Source organism: Chelon labrosus (assembly GCF_963514085.1).
Source record: "Chelon labrosus genome assembly, chromosome: 4".
In the NCBI taxonomy this organism is placed as follows: domain Eukaryota; kingdom Metazoa; phylum Chordata; class Actinopteri; order Mugiliformes; family Mugilidae; genus Chelon; species Chelon labrosus.
In genome coordinates, this window is record NC_140340.1 from 16,689,776 (window position 1) to 16,710,153 (window position 20,378).

The window sequence follows — 20,378 nt, forward strand, 5'->3', positions numbered from 1 at the left end:
ATAAAGGCCGGGTCGTATAAATTGGATAGATACATTGCTACATCTCTTCAACATGACCCAACACTTATAACACAAATGCTAATTAATCATTAAAACAGCATAAATGAAAGGATATAAGTTTCACTTTACTCTCAGACTAAGATAAATTACGCCTAATGATGTTAAAATGAGGGAAACTGCAGTCTTGTTGGAGCGATTATATATGAATAAGACATATGACAAGTGTCCTGTACAGGGCCAATAGCCACTTACGGGTAGCTAATTAGGCTGATGAGGGCCTTAATGGCTTCTTACAGGATTGCTCTCTGTACTTTATACCGGAGCTGGAATAAAACGTTTGGCTACAGATGACAGAAAGGATGTGAGAGGAGCTCCAAGGAAAGAGGCGGTGTTCTTCTTAGGCCTCTGGACACTGGCTCAGTGGTTTCTCTCTTGCACTCGTTGTGTCTCTGTCTTTCACCTCATTTTATTGTGTGTGCAGCAACACTTCACGTTGTGTGCTTATTTGTGCATGAATGTGAAGGCAGAGCTGTTCAGTGCTATTCAGATTCATTTCCTAGAATAATTAACTGTTGCAGTCTCTCTTCTCGTGTTGGTTTCAAGCAACTGGAATCGTGCAGACAAGAGATATTTAAAGAGGTTTATGGCCCAACTGGTATTCAGTGACTCTCTTCTTGGAGGTTTCATGGATGACTGCGTCTGTCGTGGTCAGCAGGGCTCCATTAAACTGGGTTGCTCTGTTTTGCAGAGTGTAGAATCAGCAAGAGATGTCCATGTACAGGATGTGTTTTTGTGTGCACAAGGCAAAGACACACGAGCAGTAAGACGGAGACAGAGGATACTTGTTATAGTTAATATATGGAAATGTTATTGAATATTAATTCTAACATGCCTTGGTGGTCGACTCGAGCGCTCTATAGCACCGCACCATCCCTTTAATGAGATTTTTGCATTGATTTGTGATTATGTGGATCAGAAGCTCTGCTGAACTTAAAGCTGCATAAATCAATCTTTGGCCACAAGGGGGCAGAATAGCTCCTAAACAGCTTGCCTGACATGCAGGCCTTGACATATTATCATCAGCCTTATTAAAACTGAGCAGCAACCTCTGGGGCTGAAAAGGGAAGCCAGTGTGAAAGTGCAGAAAATTGCAGTTATTCTAATTGCTTCTTGAGACTGGCTCCAAAAACGAGTCAATCTCCATAGACTTCCAAGTTAAAATGCCCATATGAAATGTTTTTATCGTGCTACAAAGATTATTGTCCTTGTAGTTAATTTGCTCACATGTTATTTAAAGAGATCATTTAGGATGTGGCCACTTTTAGTGACAGGCTGGTGCAGCCACAGTTTTCTAGCAGTTTTCTGTCCAAGCGAGCTTCACCCACACTCCACTTAGCTGCCAGTTGTTGAACTGGCTGCTTGTGAGGTGGAGCCAAAATGTCACGGTCACACCAAGCTTCAAAACTACTCTTCACAAAACTCGTGGATCTAAAATAAGAGGAAGAAATCACAGTCCTCATTCAGTCAAAGTGCAAACTAAAGTTAAAATGAGTCTTCTGAAGTCAAGTAGGGATGTGTAGCCGTGAAGATACACAAAATTTATAGCGGTTACTTGTTCTTGCTAAGTCTGACAGCCCTTTGAGTTAAAGAATACATTTTTGCATTGACAGAAGTCTTATTTTACATAGTGTTGTACATACATATAAATATGTGTTGCAATGTTCAGATGAAACTAGGCTCGGGGTTAAAAAGGCTTTAACTACAGTGTGTTCTGTTAGCCTTGTTATTTGAGAATCTGAACACATGTCTCCTCGGTCACCGTGAGACACTTTAGAGCAGTGGCAAACAGCCTCAAATGCTGATGAGTTCAAAATTGTAAACAGGTCGTTGTGAGCTAATGTTAGCAGAAGGTTTCTTGATTGAGTGACCATTGTTTCAGCCCAGGATCTGACAAGTCAATGTCTGCAGCTCTAGTGCTGTTGCCTTAGGGCGATATACCAGGAGGGGTTGATTGTATTATTCAGCGCACAGCCTGGTGAGCAGCTGATGCAAATCACCGATAGCGTCTGCTTAAGAAGAATACGGTGAAAGAATCGCTGACACCAGTTGATTCATCCACCACCTCACCATTAACAGGATTATATATCAAGACATCCTTGTTGAGCCAGCTTCAAACCAGGCGTTATGAACGGGCGGAAAAGCAAATAAATCATTCCAGCAATTAGCAAGTGCACACACGCACGCACACACATGGAAGTAAGGAATCAGTCATCATATTGCTTTCGGTAAATGTATCTCCAGAGGGACCATTATACTGCAGACTAAAATGAAAGATCCATTTAGGTGCAACCCACTGTGCAGCCTTGGACGGTCTGTTTTATCCTCTCTGCCTGGTCTTCCTCTGTCTGTGTGTGTGTGTGTGTGTGTGTGTGTGTGTGTGTGTGTGTGTGTGCGCGCAGACGTGCGGGTCAGTTCTCCTGCAGAGTTGTCAGCCCGTCGGACAAAGATCGACCCTCCTTCGTTAGTCCTGCCTTCGGTGCATGTCTGACATCTTCCTGACATAAGGTGTAGCGCAAACAGACACTTTTGTTGGCGTGACTGGTGCAAAACAGATTTGAGGAGGCATGGAAGAAGTGTTTCGTTTCTTCTGGTTAATAGTAGCCTAGACGCCTGCGATTGTACGCTACGTTCTTACGCAAGGGAGGGACTGAAATTAACAGAACGTTACAGGATATCTCCTGAGGATCTCACCGGATGAGAAGTTCTCATTGTACTTTTGCTAAGTTAATACTCAAAAGCATACTCTCTTGGTGATAATATTTTTTAAAGGGAGCTGAAGACATTTATTTTGGTATCTGCAGACAGGGAGAAAAACTTTGTTTACTGACGCATTTGAGTTGGATGTGAGTTGGGAAGTGTGCAAATTAGTTAAACCTGTGGGTGTATTACTATTTTCCTTCCTCACTTAAGTGTGGAGACGGCTTATGCGCCTATTGTTGCAATATCTTAAAGGCCATTGCTATTAATAGAAACATTTAATATGCTATGAATTTTCATTTCATTTTAATGCTGTTTTTGACAAACTTCCTTCCTTATTATTGGCAGTGTGGAAAAAAAGCAGTCTGTGTCTTCACCATCCCTATCTTAACATAAGTCGGCACAGGCAGAAAATAGCTCCAGCGCAATGTACAGTTCTTCCTGCTAAAAATAAGATTGACATCTGCTTTTTCATCTCACAGTGAAAGGGAATGCACATGTTGAACTTTTCCTTTAAGCAGTTATTTATTTGCCCTTGCATTTGACTGATAAAGCTTGTTTTTCAGTAAAGCCCTCCAAATTAGCTCCGGCCACTCTGATACCACATATCTTAAATCACCAGTACTGTTTGTGCTTATGACAGCCACATAATTTGGACGAAAGCGGCGCAGGAAGCTCACCTCCACGACTAATAAAACAAATGGATGGATTTAGCTTTACAAGAAGGATTCATTTGTAAATGTCAGACAGAAAGGAACCATTTATTTCACAAAGGGCCATTCATTCATTTCTGCCCAGAGCGGCAAATAGGAGGCATCAGGTCTGTGGGGAGTGGGAGACCGTTCGCTATAGCTAGCGGCCGTACTCTGAAAGTCATTCATCAGAACCATTTCCCCTTCCCCAAACTCTCCCCAGCCCAGCTGTCATGATGCTGCCGAGATGAATTAAATGTGTCATCCTGTGTTTCCCCAAGCAGGCAGCGATACTCTTACTGCCCCCCGTGGGCTGTAAATATAAATCTGCTCCTTTCACCCATAATACTTAGACAGTAAGACTCCTGGATCCTGTCTCAGATTAATATATTGATGCATCACAGATCACATACTCTGCCAACCTGTCCAGAGCAAAGGGACGTTAGGTCACCAGAGCTTGGCATCCAGTAAGCTGAAACCAAATACTCACAGTATTTAACCATCTGTTCTGAAGCTGAGTTGAGCACACCAAAGTTATATTACCATATTTTATTTTTTAGTGCTTTTCAAGCGTAATTTCCCACAACATTGCTTTACACGCTAGTTTTAAAAACAGCCCTGAGGCTTCACACTGCGCTTAAAACAGCCCTATGGCTGATTTTTTTTAAATCACTGTAAAATGGGTCAACATGGGCTTTAAAGAAGAACCACTACAATTTTGACATCATTCATGACTGAGTTCTGCCACATCTAACATGTTTACGCTGATATTTAGTGGTTTTAAATCACACAGTACTCATACCAAGATATACTCGTCGTACGTTTATGTTCCGCTCTTGAGGATCAGGAAGAAAGTTATATATATAACCCCAGCCAGCTCATCCAGATTTAACCGACAAATTGATCACAAGTCATATATATATATATATATATATATATATATATATACACACATTTATATATATATTTAGTGTTTAATGTTTAATCTGAACATTAAATTCAATATCTGATAAAAAGGCCTTTAAGTCATACTTAACAGCAACAGAAATATGACAATAACCAAGTACAAATAGCTAAAATAGTAATAAACTGACCATTATGTTTTCTTCAGGTGTTAGAGTTACATTAAAGGCTTCATTGTGTTGCAAGATTGTAAAAGTACACTCTAGTATTTTATTATTTATTGTTGAAGTCGGGGGGGAAAAAATACAAATCGAAGCGACGTAGGCTGTAATACGCGGACTTTTACTCCATACTCCAAGGCCAAACTTGAAAAATGCTGCTTACTGCATCATTTCTTATGTTTACATATCTTCAATACTCTGATGTGCAATATGTCAAATTTATCTATTTTACATACGTACAATTTTTATTGTATTTAATTTTCTATTTCTTTTCCCGTGTGCACTGTGCTTAAACTGTCTGACTTTCGTTTGTAAAACTGGTGGAGCATCCCTTTGTCGATAAGAGTAACATCTGTTTGCCAATAAACATTATTCTCCCACAAACGTGAGCTATACTGATGCTTATAGATCACTACAAGGCTGCTTCGTGTTAACCATGTTCTTCCAGCTCTATTCTGGTTGTGCTTTGGTCAAATGCTTTTATTACTGTTGTGTAATAACCAAGGACATGTATTTGCAACGCTCACACTGTGGCTGCAAACACTTTCTGTACTCAGAGTGCGGTTGACGGCGTCGCACAATGGCCAGCATTGTTTCAGTGTCACTGCCTGGAGCTCCCTGGGTTCACAGGCTTGCAGTGAGATACTTCCACTGACTCTCATCTCTCACGCTGTTTATACAGTAGATCGGCACTTACCTGACGCAGTATTTAATTCTACCTTATAGCTCAGCAGATTGAGAGGCTATTGGAAAAGTGGCTTTTGTGGCATTTGTTCCTTACCTCAGATCATGTACACAATTATCCTCAGAATTGTCTCTGTAAATCACCACCTGCTCCTCTGTCAGCCCCTGCAGCCACAGGACCCTGACTGCTGCTGCTGCTGCTGTTTCTGCTCCTCCCCGTGCCTCCATCCCATTTCTCTTCCTATGCTCTGTCTTTCGCCACCTCTCTCTCTCCATTTTTTTTATTTTTTTTTGCCTGCTCCCTTGTGGATGCTTTGGTGATGAATATTCCTGGTGGGAGACAGAAAAGACAGCAACAACCAAGAGCAGCAGAAAGAATACGGAGATCACAGAAGAAGAGGAGGGAAGGGAGGTGGGGGGAGAGAACAAAGGTGTGTTTGTGAGTAGTGTTGACTTGTAGTGTAAAGACACATGGTGGCGAATGCCAGGACGAAGGGAACCGCATTGCAAAATAGCAAACAGATGCAGTGTATAGTGACTATTGAGGGAAATGCAGAGAAGAGATAGAAATAAGTAGAGAGGATGGGAGTGGAGCTGGGCGGCATTGTTCACTTTCTTGCATGTAGCCTCAGTCTACACATGTCAAGGTCCAGGTTTGTCCACCCCACCCCGGTCTGGACTCAGAATGACAGTTTGATTAAGTGCCGAGTGCCTCGACACACCAGTGCTCTCACAAACAAGCCTTCTGCCATCAGTGCATCCAGCCAGCAACATGCACACACAGTGGATCCCCCAGGTTTATTTTCCTCAGCATCCACATTTCACGCAGATAATTAACGTTTCTCCTCTCACTCCCTTTTTTTCAGATAAGGAATTAATGAAAAAGCCAAATTTTCAAGTGTCTCCGTAGCTGCAATTCCACTCTGCAGACTCATTCAACAGGCAGTTCTTATGCGCTTATCTTTATTGAGTTTTAACCTGAGTACATCAGCGGCTTAGTGCGTAACAGTTCACTTAAATATACCGCTTATGCATGTTGAAGAACTGCATTACAACCTGCAGGAGATAGATTATCTTACCCATTTAGCCAAACTATCCTAATGTCCAAAATCCACCCACAAATGGATGACATTGCATTACAAAATATAATGGCATGTAATGTATCTTCACAATTCCTCAGACTACATATACATCACTAACAATCTGGCTCATGGGCCTTAACATAAAGCAGATACCAGACATTATTACAAAAATAAAGCTTTATTTCGACAAACTAAATAAATAGGCAGTAAATGACTTCTACATGCCTGTCCAGACATGCCTTTCATCCACATCATTTGAGGTGTGGCGGATAAAGGCAGTGAAGGACTTGTGAAACCGCATCACTCGATGTACTCCATCTGTACTTGGATACTCATCAGGTACACTGCTGTTCCAATTACAGACTGACTCATTTGAGTTGGATGTGAGTTACAGAGTCGAACTTGTCAACCTCAAATTACCAAGTACACAAGTCCAAACTAGTAGCCAGACCAGTGGTGAGAAATATCCAGACACTTCACTGCGGGTATAGTGTGGGTATAGAGGGCGTAACCATTTGCATGCACCCATTGTCAGAGATGTAGATAGTGCAGCCATGCAACACTAATCTGCAGCGTCTATGAATACTGCTACATACTGTTCCATTATACCTGCATATGAAATAGAGGCTGCCTTCAGATGGGGTCTTCTTTAGCCTGCTAATGTTGCAATGTTCTCGTGACTCACAGCTGTTGTTACAACTTGAACACCAAGGAGTTTTTGGTGCGCAACTTACCATGTCGCGACCACAAGCTCGCGGCTTTTACATATTCCTGACACATCTATCCACATCTAAGTATAGACACTTGTGCATTTGACCTTGAAAAAAGGGTCAGATGTGGTTGTACAAGTACTTTAAAATCCTTAGGTCCTTAAAAGAGATGAGTTAATGAAAGCATAACGAGTCTGAAAGGTACAACCCATTTTACTGGCATTGTAGGTTGTACAGTGAATATATTTTGTGGTGGCTCTCGGATTAGGATTTCAAACACAAAAATAACATAAGGTGGCATAAAGCAAGTATAAAAAGAGGTGTAGTCATTCTGTCAATAAAACTGAGGCAAAACTTGGAGCTTATAGTGCAAAAAATAGAGAATAAGAAATACCACGACATGTTCAAGGACTGAACAACCAACGCTACAAATAGAGTTACTGTTCGTATATACGGCCCTGACCATCTGCATGCCAAAAGATGTATTCCCCCCTGGTTTTCTAATACGATTGATAAGATATGACATCAAGTGGCAGCTATTAAATTTCTGTGCATGTCAGTGTCTTTTTTCATTCGTCTTCTGTTGGCTTTTAAAGCATTCACTGCTTCACTGGCTTCACTGATTGAAACTGAAGTCTTTTTCTCATTTGGTGGAACTGTCAAAGCAAAAATCCATCCTAAAAACAGCTATGTACTGATCACTCTCATTCGCATTAGCTTCTGGCGATCAAGCAACTAATACTGTGTGGTGCTTAATAGCCTGCAGTGGAAGTACACGACATCAGTTTGCTGCGGATACTGACATTTGTCAGTGTCTCCCTGTAATTGCGCCCTGTTTTCTTTCATTGTAGTGCTGCTGAAAGGTTTGAACTCAACAACACGTCTGTAAATTTACTTCCCGCATGATCAGTGTGTTAATGTCATCTTAACGTTCAAAAGCTCTGGGATTTGTCTCAGTAACGTCTCTGAAATTACTTAACAGTAGACAGATTCACTCCGTCCAATGAAGCTTGATTGTACTTTTATAGGAATGAAGGCATGTATTTACATTTAAAGTGAGACGATGCCTGCGTCCGTTGAAAAAATAAGCAATTTTCTAGTTTCAAACTTTGATGTATATCTAACTTTGAAAAATCAATAGTCTTTTAGCCAAAGCCTGCCCAATACTAATCAAATAAACTGCTTTTTTAATGAGATTTCTTTTCCATTTTTTTATTTTATTTGCTCTTGATAGAATCTGTAAAAGGTGTGTTTGAAACAGTTTCTCCACTGTATCCATTGGTAAATTCATGGTCTGTTTGAGGAGCCAAACAGTCGAGCATGATATTTATTAATGTCACAGCAGCTTAGGTATTAATAGACTAAAGACATGTGCCCAAGGTCCCCTATTGAATATCCCTGTTTGCTTTTGTAATGGCTTCATTAGTGAAACTCTTTAACCATGGTTTCAGAGCGCCATGCATTTGTAATTCTGTTGTTGTTATACTTGCTGTGGGATTGTGTTTCTCTGTCAAGAAAGTACATCATTATCCCTTCACCCAGATGGATTAGCTTGTTGCACTGAGCCTCTCCTCCGATATGTCTTTCTCTTGATGAGCTGGCTGGGGAAACGGGCGTGAACAAATGCTGTTAAATGCCGCAAGTGTCAGGAGCCATCTCCTGCGAATTCTGATGCGCCACCCACTGCGTTATTAAATATAAGTTAAATATAGTCCAGAGTCATCTTTAGTTTTATAAGTTCAAACCAACTAGCATTCTGAGCATGACTGCACTTAGTTGAGCACATCTTGCCTGTCGGATTCTACTCCTCAATGCCGCGTGTGATGGTGGTATCTCAATGAGAAGTGATCGAGGCCCCGGAGTTGAGCAACCATTCCCCATGACAACCTCCCTCATTCAAAGATGAGTAATCACCTCAGTGGAGGATTTGATTATTCTCTAAAGGGACATTATGATGTGTGCTGCCCATAGACGGGGAGAGAACGGCGGTGGAAAGTATGAGCAAGCTGAGTATATCCTGTATGAACCCCAGAAACATGGAGAGAGATTTAACCGCTGTTGATTGCCTGGTATCATCCAGCTTCCATGAATTTCATGTGTAGTCAATGTGCAAAGTGTGATGAGGTAGAACCTCCCTTTGAAGATTGGGTAGGAGTGTGCCCAGTATGTGGAGAGGCAGGAAACCCAAGGGGGTGAATTGAAGTGTAGCTTGTCACCCCGTGCAACATTAATCATAATCATACGCTCATACATGAGCACAGAAATTAAGGTTTTAAAACAGTGACTCCATTAAGACCTCAAGATCAGGTAATACAGGAAAACACACATTGTTTTAGACTTATGTTGAAGAAACTACAACAAGGCTCAAGGCTGATCATGACCTGGCCTCACGTGCCCAGTGTCTGGACCAAAACAAAGGAAATAGGAAATCACTTTTCATACAACTTTTTCAACGTGGGAAACTGGAAGAGCTATTTTTAACTAAGAGGCTTTCAAAAACTATAAACCTTGTACAGACCTGTCCTTCCCTGAATTATGATGATCAGCTGGTCTACGGTTAATTCACTCTAGATGATCGCGTCGTTGTGCAAATAGGATTTAAATGTTCAGATTAGATGAACCCTTGCTTTTACTTTGGTCACTTGTGTTTCTCTTCATGTGTAAGGGGTTCACTAAGGTGAGCCAACGACAGAGGTCTGATTGGTGCTGCCGGCGCAGAACCACAAAAACTAGGGTCACAGACGGTCCAACAATGACAAACGACCAGTTGTTGGCTTGATGTGTCGCAGCCAATAAACTGAAAAACGTTATATTGCCTAACATACATATTCTTTCCAAAAAAAAATAAATAGCAATGTCCCATGGTTGTTCAACAGTGGGACTTTATTTTGCTAAAGGATTTATTGGTGGACCACAGTAGCTGTCGAGCTAACTGCTAATTCAATCAGGTCAATTACAATAACTCACAGAATGTCTCTGTTTCCTCTGCACCGTTCTGTTTACACCTTATTGCATTCAGACGAACTGGATGTGAGACATTCAGTTTAATAGTCTGATACTTTAATTCACCACACCAGCAGATCCACTAATTGTTTTTTATTAAATTTGCCAAAACATTTTTGTATTTCGGGGCCACCAAAGCAGCAGGTCCCTTCTTTGTTTGGTTGGTAGCAGCCGTGCCTTCATCATTGTTGAATTTTTGAAATGTTGACTCACAGAAATTCTAAACTTCTTTCATAATTTTCCGATCAAGCGCTTAATAGACTGACTTGTTTGCAAGCCATATGTGTTCTGCTGTTTTTGCCTTAGTTGTCCATGCTGTTTTCATTATGAGGCATTATTACCAGCATATTGGTTGTGTCAGTTTCAGTTCTGCAGTTTCAGTTAGAATACATCTAAATTACATCTAATATATAAAAAACAGCATTTATGTTTCAGAACACAGACTTAGCTCTCTTCCCGCATGCTGCCTAAAAGAGGCAGCAGACACTTTGAATCAGGCCTGCGTGGTGTCCGGCTTTTACTCCGGATTGGAACACTGCGTGATGATGGCCGACGAAGCATGAACCACCACTTAACCAAAACCCCCTGAGAGGGAGATGGTGTGCGCAAAACGCTTTATCGATGGTGCATTCAAGCCTCTTCAGCCGGCTTGAAAGATATTCCTCTCATCGCAGCCAAACCGAGGCACTGCAGGGTCAAAAAACTATTAAATGTAAGTTTGTCTCTTTGGGGCTAAGAGACGCTTCAAAGCCACACAACATGATTTCCATTAATTTACCAGCAGCACCTTGACCTTTCTGGTTTCCTTCAAACATTTCACATCACTGAGACATACACTATATTACCAAAAGTATTCGCTCACCTGCCTTTACTCATTCTATGAACTGAAGTGCCATCCCATTCCTAACTCATAGAATTCAATATGATGTCGGTCCACCTTTTGCAGCTATTACAGCTTCAACTCTTCTGGGAAGACTGTCCACAAGGTTGAGGAGAGTGTTTATAGGAATTTTTGACCATTCTTCCAAAAGCGCATTGGTGAGGTCACACACTGATGTTGGTCGAGAAGGCCTGGCTCTCAGTCTCCGCTCTAATTCATCCCAAAGGTGTTCTATCGGGTTCAGGTCAGGACTCTGTGCAGGCCAGTCAAGTTCATCCACACCAGACTCTGTCATCCACGTCTTTATGGACCTTGCTTTGTGCACTGGTGCACAGTCATGTTGGAAGAGGAAGGGGCCCGCTCCAAACTGTTCCCACAAGGTTGGGAGCATGGAATTGTCCAAAATGTTTTGGTATCCTGAAGCATTCAATGTTCCTTTCACTGGAACTAAGGGGCCAAGCCCAGCTCCTGAAAAACAACCCCATACCATAATTCCTCCTCCACCAAATTTCACAGTTGGCACAATGCAATCTGAAATGTACCGTTCTCCTGGCAACCTCCAAACCCAGACTCGTCCATCAGATTGCCAGATGGTAAAGCGTGATTCATCACTCCAGAGAACGCGTCTCCACTGCTCTAGAGGCCAGTGGCGGCGTGCTTTACACCATTGCATCCGACGCCTTGCATTGCACTTGGTGATGTGTGGCTTGGCTGCAGCTGCTCGGCCATGGAAACCCATTCCATGAAGCTCTCTGCGTACTGTACTTGGGCTAATCTGAAGGTCACATGAAGTTTGTAGCTCTGTAGCAATTGACTGTGCAGAAAGTCGGCGACCTCTTTGCACTATGCGCTTCAGCATCCGCTGACCCCTCTCCGTCACTTTACGTGGCCTACCACTTCGTGGCTGAGTTGCTGTTTTTCCCAAACGCTTCCATTTTGTTATAATAGAGCTGACAGTTGACTGTGGAATATTTAGGAGCGAGGAAATTTCACGACTGGATTTGTTGCACAAGTGGCATCCTATGACAGTTCCACGCTGGAATTCACTGAGCTCCTGAGAGCGGCCCATTCTTTCACAAATGTCTTGTTTCACAGTCTGCATGCCTGAGTGCTTGAATTTATACACCTGGGGCCAGGCCAAGTGATTAGAACACCTGATTCTGATCATTTGAATGGGTGAGCGAATACTTTTGGTAATATAGTGTATGAGAGAATTGACGGTGGGGAATGTCAGCCTGTTTACTTACCGGCACCTGACTGGAAAGAGGATGTGGCTGTTTTGTTTGATTGTTTTAATGAAAATGATTTAATTGATTAATTAAATTAGCAATATTTTAAAAACACTGAGTGTGTGTGCGTATGCATGAGCCTGCGTGCGCCGGTGTGCGCCTGTGTGTGTGTGTGTGTGTGACGGGCTTGAACGGGGAAGACAAATGGCCTGAGTCCAGTGATTTCATTCAGTAAACCGCACTGAGGATATTTCACAGAAGTGTGTCTGTGTGTGCGTGCGTGTGGTTGGAGGGAGAGGAGGAGGAGGAGGAGGTGGAAAGTGCAAATTAAAACTGGAAGGCAGTCAGAAAGAACGTGTGTTACAATATAACTGGGTGATTTTAACTAAATCCATGGTCTCGAGGGAATTTCTCCAGGTTTTCAGAGACTAACTGCTTGTAATTTAGATGGTATAATCCCCCGGACTCCTGTTGCTGCACAGTGCACTAAATCATTCTGAATAATTTACCCCCCCCCCCCCCCCCCCCCCCGGACTAGCCACAAGCGGCTGCTCAGTGCCTGCGAGGACCGAGAAGAGCTGCGTGCGCTTCCCTCTCTCCCCCATTCTCCCTCTCTCTCCCTCTCCCTCCTCAAAGTCTCTGACTAACAGCAGCCATCTGAGAGCGCAGAGGCGACTTTAGACTCAGTCACTGTGACCACAGCGGGACCGATGTTGCAAGCGCGCACCGGCGTTCCTCCAAAATGTGCCAGTGCGACTCATCCGGTTCGAAGCCGAGACCGGGCTCCCTCGCCGACGCCGGGAAGCTCTTCCTGAAGCACACCACCCTGCACGGCTTGAGGCACATATTCCTCAGCGGCTCCTACCCCCGGAGAGTTGCGTGGCTGCTGGCTTTCTTGGCGGCTCTGGCTCTGCTCTTCACCTGGTCCTCGAACAGAGTGCGGTACCTGCTCTCGTCGCCCGTTTACTCCAAGGCGCACATGGTGTACGCCAAGCGGCTCGTCTTCCCCGCCGTCACCATCTGTAACCAGAACCTCCTGCTGCCGCGGCGCATGAAGAAGAGTGACATATTCAGCGCGGGGAGGTGGCTGGGACTTTTGGGGAGAAACTGGCAGGTGTCCCCGGCTGCGAGAGAGCTGCTCATTCCCCTGCAGGGCGACGGCGGTGAGAGCGCAGGGGGCGAGCCGCCCTGGTCCCCGCTGTCTCGGATTTTGGACTTCAACCACTTCCTTCCTCCTCCGCGGGAGTCCCAGCCGTCCATGAGGCAGCTGCTGGACCGGCTGGGGCACCAGCTGGAGGAGATGTTGTTGTACTGTCGGTACCAGGGAGAGCTCTGCGGGCCGCGCAATTTCAGCACCGTGAGTGAAAGTTCGGGTCTTTTTGTTTATTTGGTTGTAACTCCCACGCCCCCTCCCAACAGGTCGATGCAGGTTTCAGAGGTGGAGGTTTAGAGGTTGCTTTCTTTTTTCAATTACAAGGCCGAGGTGAGCTGTAAACAATCACCTCTCAGAATCATTTATGTGTCTCAAGAATAGATATTATCTGGCCGCGTAATTAATTTGCTTTGAACACATGCAATTACTGTGCTGTACACCATGCACCATCCTCTGCACTGTTGGTTAGTAATGTGCCTCGGTTCAATTAAACCTCTGTCTACCTCTGAAGCTCAAGTCATATAATATTTAAATATGCACATATATTATACCTAAATTTCATTCGCAGTGATTATTCAGACTGTATTTCAGTCCACAACAAGCCTCCTCCTGCTTAAACCCAGGTTGACAAGATTTGAAGTGTGGGTGTGATATTTGCATTTTCTTCATAAGCACCCGCTCTTTTTTTATTATTATTATTATTCTGCCTCTCGTTCACATTTAATCCGTCTCGCATTTCCTCTCTCATTATCAAATTATTCTTGTCAAGTCCACACCAAGCATTATTATTATTATTATTATTGTGAAAAGGCAGCAGCCTTCTCCATATGGTCGGACAGGGTCCCCTCCTCTGTTGTCCATCAGTGCTGGATCGATGTGTGCCCAATCCTGCGCTCACAGGGGACCAATCTGAGCCTAATGAAGACTTTTGATTCATTTAGCAGCGCTTTACAACAATCACTGACACCGGTGATAGAGTGCTGCTAGCGTTGGCCTCATTGGTAAACTGCAGCCCCATTGATTGCACTCCCTCACGACGTGGAGAACAATGTGCGAGTTGGGGTTTCTCCCTCTCGCACCTCATTACCCAAATTTGTTTTCAGTTAAGTCGATTCTTCTTCTTGTGGTTGAAGCACGATTTGATGTTGGGAAGTCAGGTTGTTCGTGTCCCGCTTCGCAGCAGGTCGTATGACTAAGGATTATTTGCTTGAAGCTGCTGGCCTTGGTGGCACCCCTCAGTCTGCGTCATTACCATACCATTACCATATACGCAAATAATGCATGCAACACAAAAAGAAAAAAAATGGTTATCACAGGAATAAATTTCTTCCTCTGCACATCCGTAAGAATTGTATTTTAAGGGGTGACCACAACAACAGGAACCCATTCCACGGTAAACAAAGTGCCATGGTCTGAGTTTTGGGGATATGTGCTTGTGCATAGATAATCGATGACATCCTCGTTGGCCTCAGGGCGGGCAAGACAGTCAGACCAATAGCATCCGTCACACTTGTGAAGTGAGGTGTGGAGGAGGACGACGAGGCCGTCTACACACAATAGGTTTCAGGATGTATTGACTCTCGTGCAGGAGACTCCCCATTTTGCTGGGGCTCCCTGAAACTCTATAAATACGCTCCACTGGCCTCTTCCATTTATCCATCCACCCCTCCCTCCCTCTGTTTGGTGTCCTTCTTTATCTGCGATTTAACAACACACATCCTTAATTCTCATCAGGCAGGTCTCTCGTCGCTCGCGGGTCACAGACATGGATTTTAGTTAAAGCGTCGACCTGTGAATGTTCTGTACGCCACATTGATTGACAAGTCTCCACACCTAAATCCTTACTGGGAAGTGTATGTGAGGGTTTATTTGATATCTTTATTTCATGTCTGGATAATCAGTTTAATGGGAGCTTCTTTTTTCCTCATGAATTTTGGAAATCTGGAAGCGATTTTGATGAGAGCACAGACAGTGAGCTGAAACCGTTTCAAGCTTTTTAATCAAAACCGTCAGTTTGTCAGAGCGAGCGCATTCATTCGTTCACCATCTACAGCGTTAACAGCAGTAGCATCATTAGTCCAGAAGGCTATGCAGCAGGGATGGTAACAGGTGTGACTCTTCATAACGGGGAGACTTTTTGTGTACTCACAGCATGATTTCAGCTCTCGCTAACTCACACCTGCTCTATGATAATTAGTGAGAGGTAATTTGGAACTGATGGACAGAAACATTTGTGAAAGTGACAAAACACAAATCACTTCAGGGTTCATTTCGTAGCTCTTCCTGAGCTTTCATATTTTTTCATATTTCCTGGTGCTGTTACCTTAGAATTATAAGTGTTGACCCTTTCCACGATCCCAACCACTTCTAGGACTTCTCATCCTTCTCATGAGTCACTGAAGGTTGAGTGCTGAAATTGAGTTTATTCCTGACTTTGGTTGGCCAAGCAGTCTTATGTCACGGTTCATTCTCATCTGCATCTCCAAAACAACCGCGAAAACCAACTACTATATGAACTGAGATTGCCTCTGAGAGATTTTTGAAGTGGCGTTGTATTGTATTATACTGCAAGAGGTATTTTGAAACACTTCTTCTTCCACAGACGAAACACAACAACAGGATATCATGTAAAATTTGGTTGCTCTCCCTAAACTTTTATGTCATGCAGTCCTCTTCATTAGTTGGAGTTTGATCAGTTATTTTGGAACTGCGCCTCTGGGACTTTTAGTCCACGTTGACTTGACTGAAAGTGGAGTTTCAAAGTTTATTCTTGATCCTGGTTGTCATCTCAAGGTCTGCTTCCAGGAACGATTAGCACGACAGCTTCAAAACAATCACTAAAACAGAAACTGATGAGATGAGATTGTCTTTGAGAGATTTTTGCTCAGTCTTTGTTGAGACGAGACTAGAAGTGTTGTATTGTTTTAAATTGCAAGAAGATGTTTGCTGCACAGAAACAAGATATCATGTTCATTCAGTAGCTCTTCCTCAGCTTTCGTAGTGCAGGGTACTCATTAGCAGATAGAGTTTGATCAGTCATCTTGGAACTGCAACTTTATACGATCCTGAGCGCCTTGAGCATTTTCCATCCACACTGACATGTCTAAACGTTGAGTTTCAAAGCTTGTTCTTGACCTCGGGAACAGTAGCTGACAAAACAGTCCCATCTTAAAGTCCGCTTCTCTGCGTTCTCGTCTGCTAATGAGGACTGATTAGAATGACAGCTCACAACCACTGAAATAGACCTTGAGATGACATCGTCTTCGAGATGTTTGAGTGTTGTGCTGGAATGTGTTATATTGTGAGATGTTTGCAACCTTAAACAGTCAAAGCACTATTGCAGCAAATTGATACACTAGAAAAGTGTTCATTTATTGATATCAGCAAATCATATTTTTTTCCTGGGTGGCGCTCGGTTGCCTCAGCTAGGTGTGTGTCTTTGTGGCTGTCATAAATCGTGGTGTATTTGTTCTCAGCACTGATCTTGGAATCAATGTAGGAAGGAAAAGTGGTTCCCTGGCAACTTTAGGGAACAGCTTGTGCATCCTTGTCACATTGTCATGTAAAGGATAGCCGAGGGCCATCTCAAAAGTGTCAGGCTGTCTTCCTGTGAATTATTTATCGAAGAGAAGGACCGTGACATTTCTCCACCCTGCGAGAACATGACAAGGTGATGTCTCTCTCTGTGTTCGTCCTCATAGGTGGGCTTGATCTGAATATTTATTTTCCGTGTTTACAAGCTAGGTGGTTCTCATTTCGGCGGGCAGCGTATAGGGCTCAGTGTTTGGTGGTGTGGAAAATGAATACAATGCGGGATTTAGCTGTTCAGGAAAAGCCGCTTAGCTATCTTAAATCTCCCCTAATGCAAAATATGTTGCAGCAATGAGATTAATATCAACTAGTTTCAGATATTTTTGGTCAGCGTGTCGACAATTCTGGCCTTATCTTTTCACTTCCTTCAATCTCAAATCTTTTGTTTCTGTGGTGATGAACTGAGGGGATGTTTCTGAGCAGCACTGGCTACAAGACGGTAGGTGAATATGACAGGCAGGTTGCTTGGAAGACAGACATGAGGAGCCATGTTGAGACGAAGCACAAACCTCTAAGCTACAAACACAATGAGGAGCCCGACTCCCCAAGGTCGCCACCGGCACCCACGGCTGCTGCTCTTCTCTCAATGCAGCCAGCACAATCTCCTGGTTACCACAGCAACTCTGACTACGGGCCTCCTGTAGTCAATCACCACATTACCAACACATACACGCAGATGGCAAGCAGGGGTGGCTGCACGCAAATACTGTACACACACTCCCATATAAGCAGAGTCATTCATATTCTCCAACAAATGCGTGCGCGCGCTCGGGAGCCGGCACAATAAGAAGTAAGACGTTCACCACATCGCACAATCGCAGCAATCTTATCGGGGGTGTTTTCTTGATGTGCATCTGTCAGATGCTTTTCTGCTTTTCACTGTGAGCAGCTTTTGTTAAAACTTGTCGAAAAAATCTGGCTTAGTGAGGTTTAATGTGGGAAAGCTTTTTGAAATAAACTGACCGAACGTAGTGGTGGTTTGTGTGGATGTGGAGGACTCTCCTGGTTTAAAATCCACACTCATGAAGGACTCTCACTAAAAGCAGGCTTGTGTTATTTTTCTGCAGGTTTTGCCTGTTGTCATCGTCACGTATTTTGAGGAGCGGACGGAGGTGGCGCTGTGATATTGCAAGATTCCCCTGCCTTTCTATTCCAAAGAGTAATGATAAACCGTGATCTGATTATGGCGAGAGGCATCTCCAGGACTGAGATGGATTTCAGGGGCATTTTTATTGATGTTTGTGTCCTGCTCTGGAGTCTCGGCACATATGCAGGCGTCGCGGGCGCTGCTTTTCAGTCAGTTTTGCCACTTATGCACTTCAAAGGTCACACCTCATATTGTGTCGGACCATCAGAAGACTTTTTATTACATTTCACCGCTTTGCTTTTTAAAAGCTCCAATATAACCATGTCTTGGGAGGTAATCCTTTGTGATATTCCTTCTTCATCCTTTCCCGTACAGTTCACCGAGCAGAATTCCCTTTATACCAGCTTTTCCTTAGTGAGACGTGACTGCGGTTTTTCTGGTTCTGCTCCTTGCATCTGGTGTTTGTGACATTTGAGAAATTTGTCATGAAGTGCTAATGTCTGACTCATAAGTCAGCCATGTAATAAACTCCCTCTTACGTGTTAGCGAGGTCTAGAGAGCTGCAACATTTTTAGGCAGTCTCAGGAAGAGAAAGAAAAAAAAAACCTTTTGTACTAACTGTGCCACTATGTTACAGTGAATCCTCATCTCCACTGTATGTTATGAGACCAGTATCTGCACAACGAATGGGGATAAGAAAAGAACAGGCCTATTTCAATTATTACATTTCTGTTTGTGACATTTGTCCTCTTCGAACCCCTCCACTGCTTCCTCTTACTGTTTCCTCATATGAATGTCAAAATGCTGAAGGTTAATGATAAGTTAATTGTGAGTTAAAAGGCTTTGATACAGGGCTCGCAATCATGCAGCTTGACGACAGAGTAGAGCAGCGTTTCATTTTGGTTCGTATCCGTGGCTTTCCATTTCCTAATGTTTATGATTTGATTATACATCCATTAGTTCACTGGCAATCATGTCTTTGCCAATAGGTCACAGCTCCCCTCTGAATGCTATAGTGGCTCTCCAGTAGATGCAATTGTAGAATATGTAGTAAGAATGGCTGACCAACTAATAACACTAATCACAGTGGTTTGAGGACATGCTATGTACAATTTATCTAATTTTACCCAACCTTTCCTGTATCAAAGCAGTTACATATGTATGTCAATTTGCACAGTTTAATTCCATAACAAAATCCATAAGATCCTCCATCAACTTGCAATAAAAGGCTATTTGCATTTGTAAAGCTGATGATGTTTAAAGGGGAACTTCTGTTTTTTACAACCTGGACCTTATTTCTGCATATAATACGATAGTTTACTCACCTATATAACTTTGGTGTCATTTGGAGTTGTTTGTCAGATGTCCGTGTATATCCATATAGTGGGAGTGACTGGGGCACCGAGACGCAGCCTCTAAATAACGCATTATCTGCCGCGCAACTCGTTCATTTCGCCAATATTTTGTTATGATACTATTCCCCGTTGAGTCCGGAGTTATGGGTGAGTAAACGATCGTATTTTATGCCAGGTTGTAAAAAACAGTAGTTCCCCTTTAAGTCCCTTTCAGTTGCATGAACTGATCAACCACTCCTACTTTGACGGCAGCCTTCTTCATTGTCGTATGTGAGACTTTTTCAAGCAGAAGATGTCCTCTTCTGAAACAAAACTTGTGTCATATTTACTCAAGCCCTGCTACATCATGCAGCACAGAGAGGGCTGAGGGCTCAGTTTGTCAGCAGCATCTCAACACTAAGACCTTTGAGATTTGACAGCCTAACAAGAACAGGTTGCAGAAGGTGCTTTTAAGCTGCTTTTAAAACAATACCCCCATTTGCTGTTACCTTTACCTTGACACAGACGGCTGTACACTCAGTTGTGGCTTGTTATCCCATGAATCCCACTCCCTCTCTCTCTCTGTGTATTTCAGATATTCACTCGCTATGGAAAATGCTACACGTTTAATTCTGGGAAAGATGGAATACCCTTGCTGGTGACGATGAAAGGTGGGACGGGCAACGGCCTGGAGCTGATGTTGGATATCCAGCAGGATGAATACTTGCCTGTATGGGGAGAGACCGGTAAGCTCACCTGGAGAAACATCCCAACCCCAGATTTGAAAAAGTTATATTTTACTCAATTAATCACCAAAGAAACCAATTATTTTCAGAGTTGATGCTGAGAAATATCAGGGGGGAAAAACTGTCTCAGGGACTCTGGGATTCTCCTCTAATCCCTGAGTCTCGGTGTGAGCCCTTTTTGATGTAAATGTAAAACCTTAAATCCTTTTAATATAGTGAACTCCTGCATAGTTTACATCAAAGAGGATGAAACTTAGTTTCTTACGTAGAAAATGTATGCACTGAAAAAGTCAACTTCTGACCCAG

The 20,378-nt window shown here is 43.2% G+C and overlaps 1 protein-coding gene across 2 annotated transcripts in view; it reads left to right on the forward strand.

Moving 5' to 3' along the window:
- Nucleotides 1–20,378, forward strand: part of LOC311487009 (acid-sensing ion channel 1) — a 154,371-nt gene that overhangs the window by 115,684 nt on the left and 18,309 nt on the right. For both annotated transcript variants that reach the window (XM_084543091.1, XM_084543090.1), the window contains exon 3: nucleotides 19,922–20,072. In XM_084543091.1, coding sequence (XP_084399217.1) covers nucleotides 19,922–20,072 — 151 coding nt within the window. The remainder of the gene's footprint in view (nucleotides 1–19,921; nucleotides 20,073–20,378) is intronic.